Source organism: Protopterus annectens, chromosome 12.part0, assembly GCF_019279795.1.
Source record: "Protopterus annectens isolate FY-2018-M chromosome 12.part0, PAN1.0, whole genome shotgun sequence".
Lineage (NCBI taxonomy): Eukaryota > Metazoa > Chordata > Ceratodontiformes > Protopteridae > Protopterus > Protopterus annectens.
This window is the reverse complement of record NC_056746.1, coordinates 671,928,892-671,949,020: the sequence shown is the minus strand read 5'-3', so window position 1 is coordinate 671,949,020 and position 20,129 is coordinate 671,928,892. Positions and strand designations below refer to the sequence as shown.

General features: G+C 38.5%; 1 protein-coding gene across 1 annotated transcript in view; it reads right to left on the bottom strand.

Annotated features, from left to right (window-relative positions):
* The window catches only part of LOC122816775 (cytochrome P450 2K3-like), a 490,258-nt gene that overhangs the window by 48,658 nt on the left and 421,471 nt on the right, over nucleotides 1–20,129 (bottom strand). The window contains exon 7 of the mRNA XM_044089793.1: nucleotides 11,722–11,909. Coding sequence (XP_043945728.1) covers nucleotides 11,722–11,909 — 188 coding nt within the window. The remainder of the gene's footprint in view (nucleotides 1–11,721; nucleotides 11,910–20,129) is intronic.

The window sequence follows — 20,129 nt, the reverse complement described above, 5'->3', positions numbered from 1 at the left end:
GTTGGGAATAACAAAACATAATGGCATCAAATGACCATTTTGAAATAGTCTGCCTTGACATTGATTATCCTTTTTTCTTACCTTCACAAGGAATTAAAAACTGATCAAAAGTTCTGAACAATTTGGTTGTCAAGATAGTACCCGAGTTCTCTGTGGACACCCATAGTGTATATCATTTCTCAATCATTTTAGGATCTGGGAATAAGATATAGGGATAAATAGCTTGGATTAAGGTACACTGCGACAGCACTTAGGCATAAATAAAGGATTATTTTTTAAAGAAGCTCTGTCTTTCTGGAAAATGATATAATGTTAACCCACCATGAGAGTTTGGAACTTGGATCTTCATACAAAGGTCAGAGCATTTAATAAGACAGTTTACCATGTTAAGAACTTCAAGAGAGGCTGAGACTTCCCATACTCTGGAACAGGCTACTCATCTATGTCAAGCAAAGTTCTTCATTAGCACTCTTCAAGAAAAATCTTGATGAGTCAATGGGAAATAGGAAATACACCCAAGGGATCACTTCCGTGTCTCTGCTCGACAGTGGCACAGGAAAATAACTTTCTTGGGTGGCGTAAGCCAGGGAACCTTGTTGGCTAGGCTTACATAGGCCCTAGGGCCGATAGCCTAGTACCTACCTATGAACCTATGAACCTAAGACAGCCTTATAAGATGGTTCAAGTGGAACAAGAGTTGGGTTTTCTCACAAAAAGTAAGATCCCAAGTAGGAGCTACCAGTTTTCTATGAGGCTTCCTATGCAATACCACCTTCAAAAACATTTTCACATGAGTTTGTACTAAAGGAGGGTGATCCATGGGCAGTCATGCTGACATGACTGATAAATGAACCTTAACTGAGGAGTAAGACAGGCTATAGGATAACAACTCATGCAAATACTGAAGAACTAGAGAAGTATTAGCCTTAAATGGGTACTAGTTCTTTTGTTGGCATAATCTAGAAAACCCCTTCCATTTATATTAATACATGATTTTCTAGAAGCAGGCTTTCTTGTCACCATTAATACCTGCTGCACAGTCTCAGATAAAATTGTCTAAAATGTATAAAAACTATATTAATCAGGCAGTCAATTGTAGTTGTTGCTTTGGGGATGGAATGTATCAAGCACTCCTGATCTTGCATAAGTAAATCCAGTCTGTGAGGAAGCTTGTGGTAAATGTCCATGGCATGGAAGAGAAAAAGTATCTGTCAGCCAGTTGTTCTTGCATAGATTCCTTGAATAGAATTTTCCCATCCAATTGCTAAGAGCTGAGTCAAATAGATCTATCTGAGGTGTTTCTCACAGCTGGATCAATTATTGGAAGACCACCTGATTCAATTTCCATTCATGATAATCTGTCCTGATCCTGCTTAGTTTGTCTGCCACATAATTTTGCTCTGATGGTATGTAAGATGTCAGTGGGATTAAATTGTGCTGGAAAGTTATATCCCAGGCTACCCTGGCTAATCTGCACAGAGGGTAAGATCTGGCTTGGCCTTGATTGTTTATGCACCACATAACTTTGGTGTTGTCTGCAAATACTTGAAGAGGTCCTGGAAAGTACAAATGGTTGAGAGAGTTGAGAACATTCATAAGAGCTAACACCTCTTCTACGTTTATATGTTCTGGACTGTGTTAATTGTTCCAAAGATCCTGCACTTTTATCCACATAAACACAGCTGTCCAAGCAACATCTGAGGGGGGTCTATTGTGACTGACTGTGCTGGAGTTGGAAGGGAGAATGGGAGACATAGATTTTGAGACACTTGGTTTCTCCTCCACAAACTCTCCCTTTTCACAAATTCCAAAACTGGAATTTGAAAAGTCAGGGGGATGCTAATTCTGGGCCCCAAGGAAATTACAGGCATTATTGAACTTTTCTCACGTGGAGTCTTGTACAAGGTATTATGAGTATCATAAATGCTATAAGACCCAGAATACCAGGAAATTCCTTTGCTGTGATGGAAGTCTAAGTAAAAAAAAAAAAAATCAGGAAAAGATCTAAATACAGATTTGTCTTGTAGAAGAAAAGCTCTTTGAACTGAGGTGTCCAGGAGGCTCTTCAGGAAAACAATCATGTAAGAAGGATTCAGACAAGACTTCTGTAAGTTCTCTTGGAACCCCAGTCTGTATAGGAGATCCCTTACCTATGTGAAAGATTCCTGACACTTTGAAAAAGACTTTGCATAGATAAGCAAGTTAGCTAAATATGGAAAAAATGTAGATCGTTTCCAGTCTGTAGTAGGCTATCACAGGAGCCAGACACTTTGTGAATAGCCTTGGAGCAGTAGACAGACTAAAGGGTAATGTACAGAATTGATTATGTGATCCAGACACAGAAAACCTTAAGAAACATCTGAAGTCTGGATCAAAAGAATGTTTTAATAAGAATCTTTTACATCTATAAAGTTACTAGAAAACTCAAATGGGAAATAAGGGTTACCAAACTGTGAACATTTTGAACTTGGGGACTACCATGATCTCATTCAGAAAGGAAAGTACAGAACTGATCTCCAAAAAATCTTCTTTCTTTGGCACGAGGAGTGTCCTGGAACAAAATCCCTCACCTAACTGAGGAGATGGAATGATAGCTTCAACCCCATCTCCACCCCCGAGCCAACATAAAGTGTATGACAAGAAAGAAAAGAAAAATCTTGTCTGGTGAGTGAGGAGGAATCTCCTGAGAAGCTTCTGATGACATCTGTAACCTTCATGGATTATTCTTAGAACTCATTTTTCTGAAACAATCTGATGCCCAAGAGAAATATGGAGGTTCAGACTTACTTAAAGAATAAAAATATGGCCAGGGTGGGAGGGGGTTGAAAATCCTTTATATATTCATTCAGACATTTTAGACTCTTTTCTTCTGTGGAGTTACTACTTTATTTTTGAAACCTTCATGCCAGCACTTTGTAAACATTCGCTTTCTACCAGCATGCTAGAACTGTTTTTTTTTTTTGTCTTTGGCTGAATCCTTTGGCAAACTTGGAGGCACCCTAGGCGGCTGCCTAATTGGCCTATGCCTAAGGCCGACTATGACAATGAGGACTAAAAAATTTCAGAGGTCCCTTGAATCAAGTTAGCTTTCCACTTTCTAATGACCTCTGCAGCAGTGGGCCCAAAAAGTTGTCTTTTCAAGGGAGAACTTAAGATCTCATTTTTAATATCCTCTAGGAGATTTAGAGAACACAACCAGGCAAACTTTCTCATAACAGTTACAGTGGCAGCTGCCCTGGAAGTAACATCAGAAGCACAATTCAAATAGTGGGTAGTCACTTTAGACATGACATTAGGCTGCATAAAGTAGATGTCTCCACACAAGAGAAAACAAATGCCAAAAATGTTCTCATATTCTCACAAGTAAGTAGCAGAAAGTATTCTAAGAACTAAACCAACACGGGAATGGAGAATGGAGATTCTGCCGATAGGGATGACTGCAATTACGGAAATGGACAATAGGCAAAAGGGGGCAGGAACTTTTTGGAGAAAACTGGTAAAGGAGCCAAACTATTGGGGGCAGACAACTACAGAGGGAAAGATGACAGAATGGAAAGATGCCAAGAATTTATTTGGACTGCAGGTTAGAGATTGCCTTCCCTATCAGGGACTGATATCAAAGTATAGGCAAAGAGAAAGAAATAGGGGGTCCTAAATGAAAGACCAGCGCTGGTAGAGTTTTTAATAGAATCTAGAACAGAAGCTGCCATTAAAAAAGGAATAATTACTAGAGCATATAAAATATTGCAAGATGTTGATGGAGAAGTACAGAGAAGGTCAGAAGGAGTTGCATTGTGTCTTTGTGGATTTAGAGAAAGCATATGACAGGGTGCCTAGAGAGGAGTTGTATGAGGAAGTCGGTAGTGTCAGAGAAGTATGTAAGAGTGGTACAGGATATGTACGAGGGTAGTGTGACAGTGGTGAGGTCTGCGGTGGGAGTGACAGATGCATTTAAGGTGGAGGTGGGATTACATCAAGGATCAGCTCTGAGCCCTTTCTTATTTGCAATGGTGATGGACAGGTTGACAGACAAGATCAGACAGGAGTCCCCATGGACTATGTTGTTTGCAGATGACATTGTGATCTGTAGTGAGAGTAGAGAACAGGTGGAGGAGAGGTGGAGATATGCTCTAGAGAGAAGAGGAATGAAGGTCAGCAGGACTAAGACAGAATATATGTGTGTGAATGACAGGGAGGATAGAGGAATGGTGAGGATGCAGGGAGTAGAGGTGGCGAAGGTGAATGAGTTTAATACTTGGGATCAACAATTCAGAGTAATGGTGAGTGTGGAAGAGAGGTGAAGAAGAGAGTACAGGTAGGATGGAGTGGATGGAGAAGAGTGTCAGGAGTGATATGTGACAGACAAGTACCAGTAAGAGTGATAGGGAAGGTCTACAAGAGGGTAGTGAGACCAGCTATGTTATATGGGTTGGAGACAGTGGCATTGGCAAAAAGGCAGGAGTCAGAGCTTGATGTGACAGAGATGAAGATGTTAAGATTTGCACTGGGTGTGATGAGGGTGGACAGGATTAGGAATAAGTATATTACAGGGTCAGCCCAGGTTGGAAGGCTTGGAGACAAAGCCAGAGAGGCAAGATTACATTGGTTTGGAAATGTGCTGAGGAGGGATGCAGAGTATACTGGGAAAAGATGCTAAGGATGAAGCTGCCACGTAACAGGAAAAGAGGAAGGCCTAAGATAAGGATTATGGATGTGGTGAGAAAGGACATGCAGGTGGTTGGTATGACAGAGCAAGATGCAGAAGACAGGAAGAAATTGAAACAGTTGATCTGCTGTGGCGACCCCTAACGGGAGAAGCCGAAAGAAGAAGAAGAAAAAGAAGAATAAAATATTGCAAGATAACTATAAGAATCTATCAGAGGAAGTTAGAAAGGATTGGGAAGAGAGATTGGATAAGCAATTCACAAAGAAACAATGGAAAGATATATGTATGTCTCCCAAATATATAACAAAATCTAGATTATTTAGGATTTTTGCCTGGAAATGTTTATAAAGATATTTTTATTTTTGTACCCCAAGTAGAAACCAGAGAACTTTACCTCAGGTAGACAGTAAATGTAGGTCTGAAGGGAAAGAAAGAGTTAATTGGGAACATATTTTCTGGGGTTGCAGCGGGTTGGCGGACCTTAAGGATTCCCTGTGGGATGCACTGTCAGAGATGCTGGGTGGACAGACTGGTCTGACGAGGGAGATGATTTTTATGAGCTATGACACAGAATCAGAATTGCCTAGACATGGTAAGGCCTTGTTGTGTCTAATAATGGTGGCTGCCAAAAAAGCAATTACTAGAAAATGGAAATCAAAATCTAAACCAACCATACTGGAAGTAGTGAATATAACAGCGATAAAACAACTGGAACTGAGATCTTTAGAAAAGGGTAGGAGCAAACTACACAGGAAAAATGGGAATTGTGGGAACAATACATACAAGGGAGGGATGAGGCCTAAAAGGCAGCAGGACTTAAGTGAACTATGTGATGTTTGAGTGAGAAAGACTGAGTAGATTATAAGTGATGTATAATGTTTGCAACTGGGAGTGTGTCAGTATGGTTTGTGATGTAAAATGCTTGCAGCTAGGATTGTGTTGGTGTGATTTGTTTTCATTTATATAAATGTATAATTGCTTACATAGTAAGGGATGGTTTAATGAAGATGTTTTTTGTTTAATAAAAGCAATAATTGAATAATTTATGTAATATTGGTTAGGTTATATGATATATTGCAATATATGTGAAGTATAATGTTTATGTTAATATAGTTTGATTACTTTTATATGTATGTAAATTTGCATAAATCACAAGTGATAATTCAATAAAGTTGTTTTGAAAAAAAACAAGTAAGTAGTAAGTATGAATTTTAACATATGAGCTTAAAAGTTGAGAATTCTAAAAACAAGTGTCTTTTTTTTCCCCCAAATTTATCAAAAGCCTTTCCGTCCTTGACAGAAAGAGAGGAATTAATATTTACCACAGGTTTAGCAGCAGTTGAGTTCACTAAAACAATAGCTGCTGGATCAGATCTGGAAGGAGTGCATACAAATATAAAAGGCTGAGGCACTTTATAAAGTCTGTCTGCTTTCTTTGGGTAGCAGGCTGACTGTCATGAGAGTTGCAGGCTGTGACAAAACTCCCTCCAAGGCAGGCAGAACAGGAGGAGTAGGAGCAGATTCTGAAAATTGCAGTTGTAATACTTTATACTACTTCCTGAGTGTACCTCTCAGCTGTACAGATTTTCACACAGAATGTCCAGATTACTGCCTCATATTTTTGGTCTGTTTCTCATAAAAATTCTGGTTTTCTGGCAAATTATTAGCAAATCATTGAGGTTTGAAGTTAGAAAATGACAGACATTTGAGTTTCAGACTTCATACTCTTCAGAAAATTCATGCTAATACAAAATCTGTTCTATTAATTTTCAAAGTCTGTAAGAACAATACTTTAAAAGTGTCCCAATTTTGTGCCTTTGTCCCCCTTTTATTTATGGCTTTGTCCTGATTTCTTGCTTTTAAGAGGTTGAGAGGTTAAGATGAAAAAAGTACCCAATTCCCAAGGAAGCCCTGTGGCAAAAGTTGGTAAAACAGGTAAACATTCACTCCAGCCCTCAAAAGTAAAACTTCACTAGTTTATCCACAGAAAAAATAATTAAAATTTAATTTTAACAACTTTTTACCACAAAAGTAAAAAATAACACTCCCATTTAAAAGTGAACAAAAGTTACATGGCAGCGAATAAAAACAGTTTTCCTAGCTAAAATGTTTGTTTTGCAGAAAAAGTACATTTTCTTTAAGGAAAAGTAAAGTGGAAGGTAATTTTTCTCTAAGGGAGTTTCTCTTTCAGGAATGAAACAGCATTTCAAAAACCTGCAGAGGAGTGCTCTGTTAGGTGGAAGGAAGGCTCTGATAGGCTTTGCTCCCAAACCTGACTTTTAGTAAGCTCAGATTGAGGTGACTAATGGTTTGAGGATGTGGAAAGTGTCCTGAAAGCTTTGAAAAATGGCCGGCTGTTGAATCCTTAGTAGGACTCAGTCCATATAGCTAAGGGTATTGCAGCAGTGATCAAATGAAGAACATCTACATTTGGTGTGGCACTGTGTCCAGTGGAGGTTTACTAAAAATTGTTACCAGTCTGCATGAGATTGGTTTAAAGTAGCAGCTAGAATATCATATATATGTAGATTTCTGTTATGCAAGATAAAATTAGGGTAGGCGTGTTGTATTTTATTCTTAGCTATTTGGTCTCTTTTGTCAGCCATGATGCTATGTTAGTTTTTACCTTTCCTGTCCTAACTGGTGCTAAATCAATTAGTATTTTTAGGATGGTGTAATTGAAGTGAGTCACTGCTTCATCTAGGGGCATTACTCTTAATACATTCCAGTTGTAGTTGCACAGGACCATAGTAAATCTTCCTGTCCAATTTACTTAAATTGCGTATGTTGTTTATAAATTATTTGCTTGGTTGACTCAGGCTGTAGTCTAATTGCATAGGTTGTGAGGGTCACTTATAGTATCCGGTAAGCAATCAGAAGATCTGATATTATGGGGTTTGTTTGTCAATATCCAGTCCAGTGTTGACTGCCTGTTAGTGCTTTTGTTGTCTCTGGTGACAGACAGGTAGATGTGCAATACCTTGCTCTTTATTGTAAAAGAAGAACCCAAACTGCAATCTGAAGTTATCTTTTGCAAGTTGAGAAGGAAAGCAGAATCTTGTAGTCAGAGGGCCTCAGTGGTAGATGTGCAGTGCCTTGCTGTTTATTGTAAAAGAAGAACCCAAACTGCAGTTTGAAGTTACCTTTTGCAAGTTGAAAGTTGAAAAGGAAAGCAGAATGTTGTAGTCAGGGGGTTCAGAGGTAGATGTGCAATGCCTTGCTGTTTATTGCAAAAGAAGTACCCAAACTGTACCTTGAAGTTACTGGCTGTGAGGAAAAGACACAAGGACTACCACAGAAATAAAGAAGAGATAGAGTGTGGATCATGATAAAAAACATTCTAGTCACTATTTATTGTCCATTATGCCAATTAGTGGCATAACATTTTTAGAATATACCTATTTTGTGTTTCATTTTAAGGAAAAAAATAATATTGTTGCTAAAAACTCACAATTTCTTAGCAGCTCACTGGAGATACTTAACAATGTCAGAATTCTGCTGCTGTTATAACAATACTACCATTGTTTTGCTGTGATGATTATTACAAAAAGAATGCTGAGGTGTCTGCTGACGGTTATATGAGAGGCTGTACAATAATTAAATGATGTTGTTACTAAGAGAGCACTGTACATTTGTTCACACTCAGTATTGCAGAAACTGCATATATTAACCATTTCATGTTCTGAGGTTTGCACAGGAATTCTTGGGTATTTATACTTTCTAGAGTGCTAAGGAGTGCATTAAACTCTTATACAACTACACAAGGTGGCTTGTAGTCTGTTAAAAATACTTCTTACCTTACATCCAAGAGTAAAAGTGGTGCTGGTTCTGTTTCAAGCACATGGCAGATGACTGTTTAAAACTAAGAAGGGTGATACCCCAAGGGATAAAAGAATTACAAAAAAAGGTTCATCCCTGGAACAATCCACTTCTTGTGTACCTATTGAATTTCCCCCATCATTCCTGTTCACAGTCTGAGGATTTTATGAGAGCTGAAATTGTTATTAAAAGAATGCAAAATCCAGCCTTAGATTATTACTTTTAATGTGTGTTTCAAATGCATGTATTCTATGTGTTATTAAAACAGGTCTTGGCTCTCATGAACACATTGAGCGTAATCTTAATCCAGTAGACTCTACTCTTCGTATAAAAGATTCAAGTATTAGATATATTACATTTAGCCTTGAAAGTAACACCATAAGAAATATTTTATATAAATACTGGACTATACTCTTACACGATAAAAAGTGTTCTACCCAGTTTGGTCCTCTCCCTATAGTAACATATAGACGGGGTAAAAATCTTAAAGTATTGCTAGAAGGTAGGGCTACAACTTCTAATAAGAAAGAAAAGGGGACTTTCAGCTGTGGTAGGTGTAACTACTGTAAATACATTAAGACGGGTAATAAACACACAATCAACAACAAGACATATATTCTTAACCACAAATTGAATTGTAATTCCAAAATGGTAGTGTATGGAGCATTGTGCTTGGATTGCACATGTTTCTACATAGGGAAGACGGAAAGGAGGCTACGAGATAGAATCTACGAGCATATTAATGCTATGTCTAACATGAAGACTGATAATGCTCTAGTAAAACATATCCTATCCCACCCTAACCATACTTTCAAATTCGTAGGTTTAGATCAGGTACAACTCGACAGTAGAAGAGGCCCCTTCAATTTACTGTTAGAAGAACACGAACTATCCTGGCAATTTAGAACCAATGCCTTCTTGGAGCCAGGTCTGAACGAGCAATGTAATATTTCATGCCTGTTAAAGCTTAGAAGTCTGAACAGATAACATTAGATTGGAGTTTAATAGATACCAGTACATTTGATGTATCCAGTATTGTAACATGTATATATATTCTAAATGACATGATATTTGTTTTAAACATTTGGGTGAGTTTAACTTGTTTTAGTAAACTGGTCCCTAAATCAAGTTTTTTATTCACAGATGTATATTTCTATAGCTAATGTATTTCTTCTTAGGTATAATATTAATTTAGTTAATGGGGGTTGGGGTCAAGGGTGACTTATTAGTATGATTATACCATATCATTTTTTAAACATGGTTTTACTAGTCAACATGTGGAAACTTCTAAGACTGTCTTATACTCCTTTAAAGACCTAATTACTAATGGAGTAAGCTAATAAGCTAACAAGTTAATTCATAGGTTCATAGATTAGTACTAAGCTAACTGCTCTTGTGAGCCATTTTAAGCTTAGCTAATTATCCCTTGTGAGACTTGAACCCTGCACCTTGTGCTTGCAAGGCAAACACCTTAACCATTAGGCCACCCTCCCCACTCCAATAATAGGAATGCATATAAAAACTGGCAGTAGTGAAGTGTATTTTATCTGAAGAAGTCATTCTAAAAAGAACGACGAAAAGCGCTTAATAAATACTGGTGGAGTTTAAATAATAACAGTGGAATTCGATTTTTCCTGCCTAAAGTTCTCTTTTGGTTTAATTACAAAAAAAGGTTCATCCCTGGAACAATCCACTTCTTGTGTACCTATTGAATTTCCCCCATCATTCCTGTTCACAGTCTGAGGATTTTATGAGAGCTGAAATTGTTATTAAAAGAATGCAAAATCCAGCCTTAGATTATTACTTTTAATGTGTGTTTCAAATGCATGTATTCTATGTGTTATTAAAACAAGTCTATATTACATTACATATTACATACAGCTACCATCCGTCTATTGCTTGGAACAAACTCCCACAAGAAGTTAGATCACTTTCACATCCTAAAGTATTCAAACCAGCCACTAAAGAGTACTTAAAAAGTCACTGGATTTGTACCTTTTCTCAGCCTCCTTGAATATACCTTCATTAAATAACAAACCTAACTTCCTCTGTCTTATCATCATTTCTTCTCTACAGCAAAACATTTACAACTTAAACTAGTCTACTTCATATTTTTTTACCTAACATGATCTCCTTTCCTTCTGCTGTAGTATTCTTCATAACATTTTTATAGATAATTGTAACTGCATATACATGATAACTGTTCTACAAGTTTTATTATGAATGATTATAATGTTAACTGTGTTTGTAACGGTTATATTTTTTTTGTAACTATGTTTTGGAGCTTTTCTCCCCGGGCCTCTGCTGAAAAAGGGCTTTTGCTCAGTCAGACAATCCCGGATAACAAATGTAAAATAAATAAATAAATAAATATCACATAGTCGAAGTCTTATAACTTCGAACACGTAATGTTCGAACAATTATGTTCGAAGTTACAAAACTTCAACTATGGATAAAAAAAAAAAAACAACAAAAAACAAAATATACTGTTTTAAAAAGGGGGGCAAGCCCACCTGCACCCCCCACATCCCCCACTACTTTAATATACCAACTCTGAGATCGCACCCCATTGAAAAAAATGGAAACCTCAGCTTATGGAGATTTCCATTCAAACGCTCGAACTTTTACAAATTCGAACTTATGGTCTCAACCATATGAGGTTCGAACTTGTAAAGGTACGACTACGTGATAGGAACCCATATAACCTATATTCTATAGATAGTGTATGTGTAGTTTGCTTAGTTATGAAAATATGTAGCACAATCCTATATTATTCCTAGTGTTTCATGTCATATTGCTCCCTATGTGATGATTATCTGACTATGTCATGTTTCCCATAGCATTCTTAGTATTATAATTGAGTAAAGTCGCCATTATAATGCTTGATATGGATGTAGCATAAAACACTCCAGAATAATGTAGGATAACATGATGCTAGAAAGTACCTATTCAGGTTTGCACCACTGAAAATCCTACAGTAACTATCCTTCTAATTTACAAGTAAAATGAGCAATCTGCAAGTTACTATAAAGCAAAAACTTCCGGCTAATTGTTGCAAAATGTTATTTGAAACATACAAAAGAAGTGAGTGGAAACAGCTGGTATTGCTTCATTCTGCTAAATGTCCTCAGTAATAGTTGATTATACAAATATTAGATGCATTTGTTTTGCATATATGAGGTTCCTGATGTTTTATTGAGATAACCTATTCCAGATTAAAGCATTTGCTGTCTTACCTTTGGAAGAAAATAGCCATGGAAATGAGTATCTACAGATGTTTCATGAAGAACATTCATGGGAATAACATTGCCATATCTTTGTATTTCATGGATAACTGCATTACAGTATGGCATATTTTTACGATCTTCAACAGTAGGAGGTCTCATAGGCCCAATAATGCTGTTTATCTCTTCCTGTACATTTTCTTAAAAAGAAACAGAAATGTATAAATATATACATATTTGCTTAGAAATGTATGAATGAAGGTCATTAAAAAGTTTACAGGAAGAAATATTCATTTTTACATATATTGCTTCAATGAATCTTTACCTAGTCAGCCAGAGATAACTTTCTTTCATAACAGCAGTAAATTATATAAAATACTCTGTATTTGCAAGGGCTAATTCCATCCATCATCCTCTTTTTTCCCCAATTTTGTGTATGGGGTCAGGGTGTCCCACCAACATGTTTCAGCTACATGACTACTGAATGTCCATGACTTTTTTTAAGTCTTTATGGTTACATTCAGGTCAATAAAGCCAAACTCCACTAGCTGTTAATGTGTGTGTTTCAGCATTTTTATTGACCTTATCATCACGGCATAAGTGGATATGTTGGCCCTACAAGTACAGGAAGTTTAAGGTATCACATAGTGAAAACTCTAGCTTGACTGAGTTTTTCTTGCAGATTTTACTGAATGGTTTGTCTCTTTGACCTTTTTTTACCTTGTAGTTGGGATATTTTGCAGGCACCTTAATCTTTATGGGCATTAGCTGGGTTTACAAACCCTGTATTTATGAAGTCTATGACATTCCCTTCTACCTTTGGAGACAATAAGAGTGAGCATGTACGTTCTTGTTCCTAGTGCAGAGGATGCTGTGAGGATGGTGCATGACTTGCAGAAATTGGCAAAAGGCATGCATGTGAATGCCATTGCTATGGAGAATATCAATAAGATTGTGAAGGATTCAGAAGTTGTTTTTCAAGAAAAATTGTTGTTGAAACTGAAAAAAAAGAGTAAATAAGTAAGTCTTGTGTATTACAATCCTCCAGTTGGGAGGGTTCCAGGATGATGTACTCAACAAGATGTTGATGCAGAGTGAACCAGAAAATGAAGGAGGTGTTTTCTGTGGAGACATTATGGATAAAAATGCAAACAGAAAAAGCAAAACCTATTCTGAAAAATGATGGTGAAATGGAAAGGATACCTTATGCAGAAAAAGTGAAAAAAGGTTTCAGGGGAGCAACAGAAAAAAAAAAGAAAGCAGATGAGAAGAAGAGAATGTGAAGCAGAAGTATGTGGTTAGGATTCACAATAAAGAAGAAAAAGAACTGGATAGGTATGAAGTTCAGTACAACGTAATGCGCCCTTTGGGTATTAAACCAAGAAGTAAGAGCTCTTATTGTTGTAAACATTTTGTGACATTATATTTGAGGCAATTTTTGCAGTGGAAAATTTCCTTGGGGAATATGAAAAAAAAAAACTGTAATCCTTGAAACTTACATGTAGTAAAAGCATTTAACAGAGAAACAAAAAGAAAATCCATGCCCAATTCTGAACAAAGGCAGAAAGAGAGACTTTGAAGGGACATTTAAAATGTTTATGCAAAGAGGTACCAGACATTGCAACGGTTTATGACAAAGGGGGTTATGGTCTGGTAGATGGGAATGTAATGCTTTGCTAAAGATAGAAAAGGACTTAATCATGCATATTCCAAATATGATAAATGTTGAATGAAATAAGGGTGCGGTAAAATACTGGGGACAACCCAAAACATTTTTTGTGACTAGAGATAGCTTTCTTATAACTAACAAAAATAAAGGTTATATCTGTGGGGAACGGGGTCATAATGCAAGAAAAAGTCAACTAAACTGTTATAAATGTTAAAAAATTGGACATTTATGAATAGATTGTGAGATGGAAAAAATGTAAATAATAATAATGAGAGTGAAGGAAAGGATGAAGCAAAAGAACAATGAGAAGAAACGTTAGAAATAGTGGAAACAGTAGATAGATTAGATAAAAACACAAAGAAGGAGAGAGAAAGAAGCCATGGAGGAAGCTTCTGAAATAAGTGATGAGGAAGATATAAACTGGGAAGTAGTAAAATAATTCTGTTGGTAAAAGTGTAAAAGATAGGAAAAGAAAATTTAAAGGGATAAGCATAAAAGAAAAAAGAAAGGAAATGGCTCAGAAATCAAATGAAAGTACAACTTCTAGAAAGTTAAGGAAAAGGGAAAGTAATAACTATAGAGTTCTTTCTGTGAATGTGAATAGTATTCACATGTACATAGGTTCATACGTGTTTACTAGGCTAATGACCTCAAGGGCCTTTTTAAGCCTAGCCATGCATCCCAAATCTCTGATAGGTTCTGATACCCTTGATAAGTGAAAGCAGGGGCTTGGGAGATGAAACATTTGCAAGCTAGGGCCTGGGAGATGAACCATTTACAGGTTGCCTGTGTGCATTAGAGACATAGGTGCCAAACCAGGGATGAACTTCCTGTTCCCCATCTAATTGTCCAAGTTGCACTTCAATTGATTTAGGGAAGAACTGTGCTTCACATGGATGGGGAGCCTGTTCCAGAGATGGGCCAATCTTTGGGATACATGTGTGTCTCTCCAGCAGGTGCTATTTATATCACAGGCAAAGTTTAAGTCTTTAGAATGGGTAATTCTGGTGCTGTTTGTTTTGCAGATATGTAGGAGGTCCATCAGAGTGGAGTTTGATAATGCCTTGTATGTCAGGCATAGATCTCCCCTCAAAAGCCTGTAGGAGACAGAATACAGAAACAGAGCCTTGAGGAGCTCTGCATAGGACATTTTACTTAAGCCCTGTATTCTTTTAGTAAGGAACCTCTGTGGACGTTTCAATTGTTGGATGTGCCTGCTTAGATGTATACCAAAGTGGGATTTTTCTCAGATTAAGAATATATATATATATATATATATATATATATATATATATATATATATATATATATATATATATTAAGACTGTGGTGACAGGGATAAGAGTTTTGGAATGGTGTAATAAATGTGATGCAGATGTAATAATTTTAGAAGATACAAGACTCTTAACAAGTGAAGAAAGATTACAAACAGAAAGATTATTTGTGGAGGGGGAGAGCATTTGGAATTTGGGAAATGACTGGTGTTCTAGAATAGGAATAGTTGTTACAGAAATACAATAAAAATATTAGATATAACTTTATTAAGAATGGGAAGATTAACTATTATGGATTTAAAAAGGAAAGAACAAATGTATATAATTATAGCATTATATACTTAAGTTACTTGTAAAGAAACAGAAAATTTATTTCATCAGATTTTAGATTATGTTCATAGGTTCATAGGTTCATACTAGGCTATCTGCCCTAGGGCATTTACAAGCCTAGCCAGAGTGTGTGTGGCTTTCACCACCCCTTGGGATGAGAATACTATGCCAATTTAGGGTTTAGTTTACTGTGCCTCTATCTAGTAGTGACACAGAGATGACCCCCGGGGTAAACCTACGATCTCCCATCCACTCGTCAAGATTTCTCTTGAAGAGAGTTAGTGAGGGGCTCTGCCTAACATGGACTGGGATTCTGTTTCAGAGTGTAGGGAGCCTCTGGGTTATGAATCTGTCCCTCCAGCACATCCTATTTATTTCTGTGTTGAGGTTCAAATCTCTTGCTCTTGTGGCTCTGATGGATTTGGATTTTCTGAGGTGGAGCATGTCCATTAATTCCAGATTGGACATGGCCTTGTACGTCAGGCATAGATCACCTCTGAGTAGGCGGTATGCGACTGAATAGAGCTGGAGTTTCTTCAGCCGGGCAGCATATGACATATGTTTGAGACCCTTTATCCTCTTGGTGAGGAACTTTTGGGGTCTTTCTAACTGCTGCAGGTGTCGGGTAAGATACATCCCAAATGGGGCATTGTACTCAATCATGGGCCTGATAAGAGAAGAGTACAGGGGCACAATGATCTCTCTTGATCTAGATGCGAATCCCTTCATGATAAGGTGGGCAATATAGAAGGTCTTCCTAACCACCTTGGCAATGTGAGTGTCAAATGAGAGGTTACTGTCGACTTGGGTCCCTAGGTCCCTGATTACCTCTTCCGTACTTAATGGATTACCACCTATGTGGTAATTTGTGGGTACCTTGTTTTTCCCAAAGGGTATGACTATACATTTTTTGGCATTCAGTTTAAGGCCATGGCTCTGGCACCAATTATCCATTTCTATGAGGCCTTTCTGAAGGATGCTTGTGTCCGCTGGAGTATCAATTATGGCGCCCAGTTTGCAGTCATCTGCAAACTTTGTCAGCCACAATCCTCCTATGTTTGCTTGCACCTCGGAAAAATAAATGCCGAACAAGAGGGGTCCCAGGACTGAGCCCTGTGGGACACCGCTTGTGACTGGCTTAGAGTCTGACATGGCTCCAGCAATTCTGAACCTTGTGACATATGGGTTTACATTTAAGCTGGTCAGTTTGTCAATGATGTCCGAGTGGGGTATTGTGTCGAAGGCTTTTGCAAGGTCAAGGTAGGCTGTGTGATCTGCCTTACCCTCATCAATGGCCTTAGTGACTGTTTCAAAAACATCAACTAGGTTCAAAAGGCAGGATCTGCCTTTGACAAAGCCGAATTGGGTAGGATCCAATGTCTGTAGGTCCCCAATGTCTTTGTTTATGAGTTCCATAATGATCCTTTCCATAGCTTTGCAGACCAGGCTCGTCAAGCTTATGGGGCGGTAATTTCCAGGGTCCATAGAAGCACCTCCTTTGTGGAGTGGGACCACTGTTGCTGTACGCCACTCTTTGGGTATGTATCCTGTAGTAAGGCTAAGATTAAACAGCAGCTTTATGTGCGGGTTTAGTTCCTCTTGGAGTTCATGTAGCACGCAGCCTGGAACACCATCCGGTCCCACTGATGCTGTGTTTTTAGCTTTGGAGAGGGCGGCTCTCACCTGGGCATCTGAGATGTTAGGGAGGCTACACTCTGCTGGGATAGATATTTCTCCTTTTGGGGGGGAGGGGGTGGAGAAATTTGCACTGAACCTGTCTGCCAGAATGTTGGCAATATCTGTGGGTTCAGTGTATTTTGTGTCATTTTGGACTAACTCTGAGCATATCTGGGAGTTTCCACCCAGGTTTCTAACATAGCTAAAAAAGGCCTTGTGATTGTCTTTTGTGTCTTTTGCGATTTTTCTCTCAAAGTTGGCCTTGGATGATTTTATGAGTGATTGAAGTTTTTTGCTAGTACTGATCAGAGATGCCTTCCCTTTTGGGGATTTTGCTCTGTCATGTAGTAGCTTCCTCCTCCTGTTGTAAAGATTGTTAATGGCTGGGGTCCACCAGACAGGACGCCTGCCTTTGTGGGAATGGGTCTTGGTTTTATTAGGGATTGCATGATCCATGCATTCTTGAAGGTGTCCGTAGAAGGCATTTATGAAGGATTCAGCGGTGTGGGTTGTGGTTTCCACTGGCCCAGGGGCCTTGAAAGATACCACTTCAGTCTTAAGAAGTGTGAAGTCGGCTTTTGAGAAATTCTTCACTGTGGTCTTCTGTGCAGGGGGTGGGGATGGGAAGTAGATTTCCAGTGAGATTAATTTATGGTCTGATCTCACCAATGAGGGGTATACTTCCAGTGTGAAGCATTTTGTCCCCATGTTTGTGATGATCAGGTCTAGTATATTATCTCCTCTTGTGGGAGTGGTGACTAGTTGTTCCATCGCATTTGAGTTTATGAATTCTAGGAACCTTTGGGCTAGGGTGTTGGGGCTTGAGTAATGTTCCCAGTCTATGTTTGGATAGTTGAAGTCTCCCAATATGATGGTATTTGGAGAGACATTCATACTTTCCAGTGTCTTCAGGAAGGCTGAGTGGGGTTCCTGAGTTTGAGAGGGTGGTCTGTAGCATGCTACAAACTGTAGGGCAGTTTTGCCTATGGTTAGTTGCACCTGGATGGTCTCCGATGCTTCGTGTGTTGCCACTAACCTGGAGGTGTGGGTATCTTTGATGAATATGGATACTTCCCCTCCTTTTGTGGTTCAGTCCAGGTTTTGGGGCCGGAAAGCATGATATGAGGTATAACCTGGTAGTGCTGGGGTGCTCTCAGGAGCCTTGAACCAGGTTTCAGTCACTGCACAGACATCGATGTTCTCCATACTGAGGAGGGCTTCGAGAGCGTGCATCTTGAGGTTTAGACTTCTGGCATTGAGCAGCATTACCCTTAGTTTTTTTTCACTTGTGTTTTCTAGGGAGGTGGGTTTGTCTTTTGAGCCTTGCCTAAAAAAGGCACTATGGGGGTGGCAAGAGCCTTGGCCAATATCCGGAAGCCCAGGGGTGACAGGTGCAAGCCGTCCCTTGCGAAGCAGCGTGGCTTGTCAAGCATGTCATCCCAAGTGGACAGATATTGGATCCCCTTAGAATGACACCAGTAATTAAGCCAATTGTTAAAGCTGATCATTTTGTCTCTGTACTGTGGCATCATTCTTGGTGAGGGTAAGATGCTGCTCAGGGTCAGGGTCAAACCGGCCTGGGCTACATAATCAGAGAGCTCCTCTATGTCTCTTTTCATGTAGTCCAGGGAGGTACATCTCAGGTCATTCACACCGGCATGGACAATGACTGAGTCATATTTGTACTTGCTTTGGAGTGACCTGAGTGCTTGTGTTATGTGGCGGATTCTTGCACCCGACAGGCATCTTACTGTAACCTTTTCCTTGTTCAGTCTGGTGAGCGGGACGTCAGTGTGTCTGACTATGGAGTCACCTATTACAAGTGTATCTGGCATGTTGTTTAGCCTTAAGGGCTGTGACTGTTTAGCACACTGACTTTGTGAACTATGTGTTGCATGTGCTATGTCTTGAGGTAGTGGTCGCTTGGGTGTCTGCTTTGGAGGCCTCTGTTGTTTTGGTAGATTTTTAATTAGAGCCTCTGAGTATGTTTTTGTGTGTTTATGTGTTTGGTTTGCAGTTGTGATAGGTCTATGTGAGACTGGGATTGTGGTGTGCGTGGTTACCTTCTCCTCCTGACTGGTTTTGCCAGTACTGAGTTGAGAGAGCTCAGCCTCCAGTTTGGCTATATAGTTGCATCTCTCACATATATTTGTATTTGTTGAGAGGAGGAGAGGGTTGTCTGTGTACATGAGGCAGTTGTAACATTGCCTCAAGATTCCCAGATTCACCAGCTGAACAGGAGAGGACGCCAGCAACTGACCCTTCGACATGCTAGAATAGTGTATAGGATTGCTGTGTAACTGAGTCAGAAAGGACCTATAGGGAAATGGGTACTCAAGGGGATTTAGGTGAATGAAGTACTTCCTTTTTGTTTAAGAGTGCTTTATCTGTATAAAAATGCTTTAGGAGCAAGTGCTGGGCTTTTCAGGTAGTGAATAGACTGTTTAGATTGCAAGTAGAGCAGTTCTAAGGGAAAAATTGAAGAGCAGACTTTGCGGAGCCAGAAATAGTTTAAACTTGATTAACCGGCGCTGCCCGATGCTGCTCTATGAGCAACTTTGCGCAAATTCGCACAAAAGCGTGCAAAAGCGCGCTAAAGTGGGCTTTATAGCAGGGGGTTGAAAAGAGCTAGGAAATGGCCCAAAACGGCCAATAAACTACAAGTTGCTGGGCTGGAACCACTCCTTTAGGGACAAATAGGCTGCTCAGTGCTCCCCACTCCCACTGGTTAACAAAGAAGCTTCCTCCCATCCAAATAAGGATATGGACAACACAGGAACTATGACACAGCCCAGAGATCAGCAAAATCTGAAGACTGTAGTAGAATAAATATGAATAATATAGTGACAGGAGAGTTTAATTGTGATCTAACAGTCAACTGTAAAAAGAAAGAAAAATGATGCGTGAAAAATGTTAGAAGATATGAGATGCGGTAAATTAATATTCAAGAGCAAAATTTCATGAACTTACAGAAGCAGTATTTACAGAACCAAAGTAGATTACTTTATAATATCAGAATGATTAAATAAAGGGGAATTAGAAACAATTGCAACATGTTTTTTGGATCATCTAATAATATGGATAGAGATAAAGGAAAATAATAGGAAAAGGAATAAAAAGGTTAAATTAGAAAACATGGGATGAAGAAGGAAAGATATTAATGCAGTTATGGAGGTACATATTATACTGAGAACATTCCATAAACTGGTATGAATTGTGGATGTTTTTTTTAAGATAAAATATACAAAATATTATTTACAGTGGCAATATGATGTCAGACAAGTGTATAAGAGAGCATATAAAAATGCATTGGAATATTTAGAAAATAATCATAGATAATCTTTTGATAAAGAAAAAAAGAAAATAATTATATAGAAAAAAATCACGGGAAAATTGAAGAGATGATATTTGTATGGGATAATATAAGTATTGGCATATTTAAGTAGAACAGTAAAGGAAGATAGTGTCAT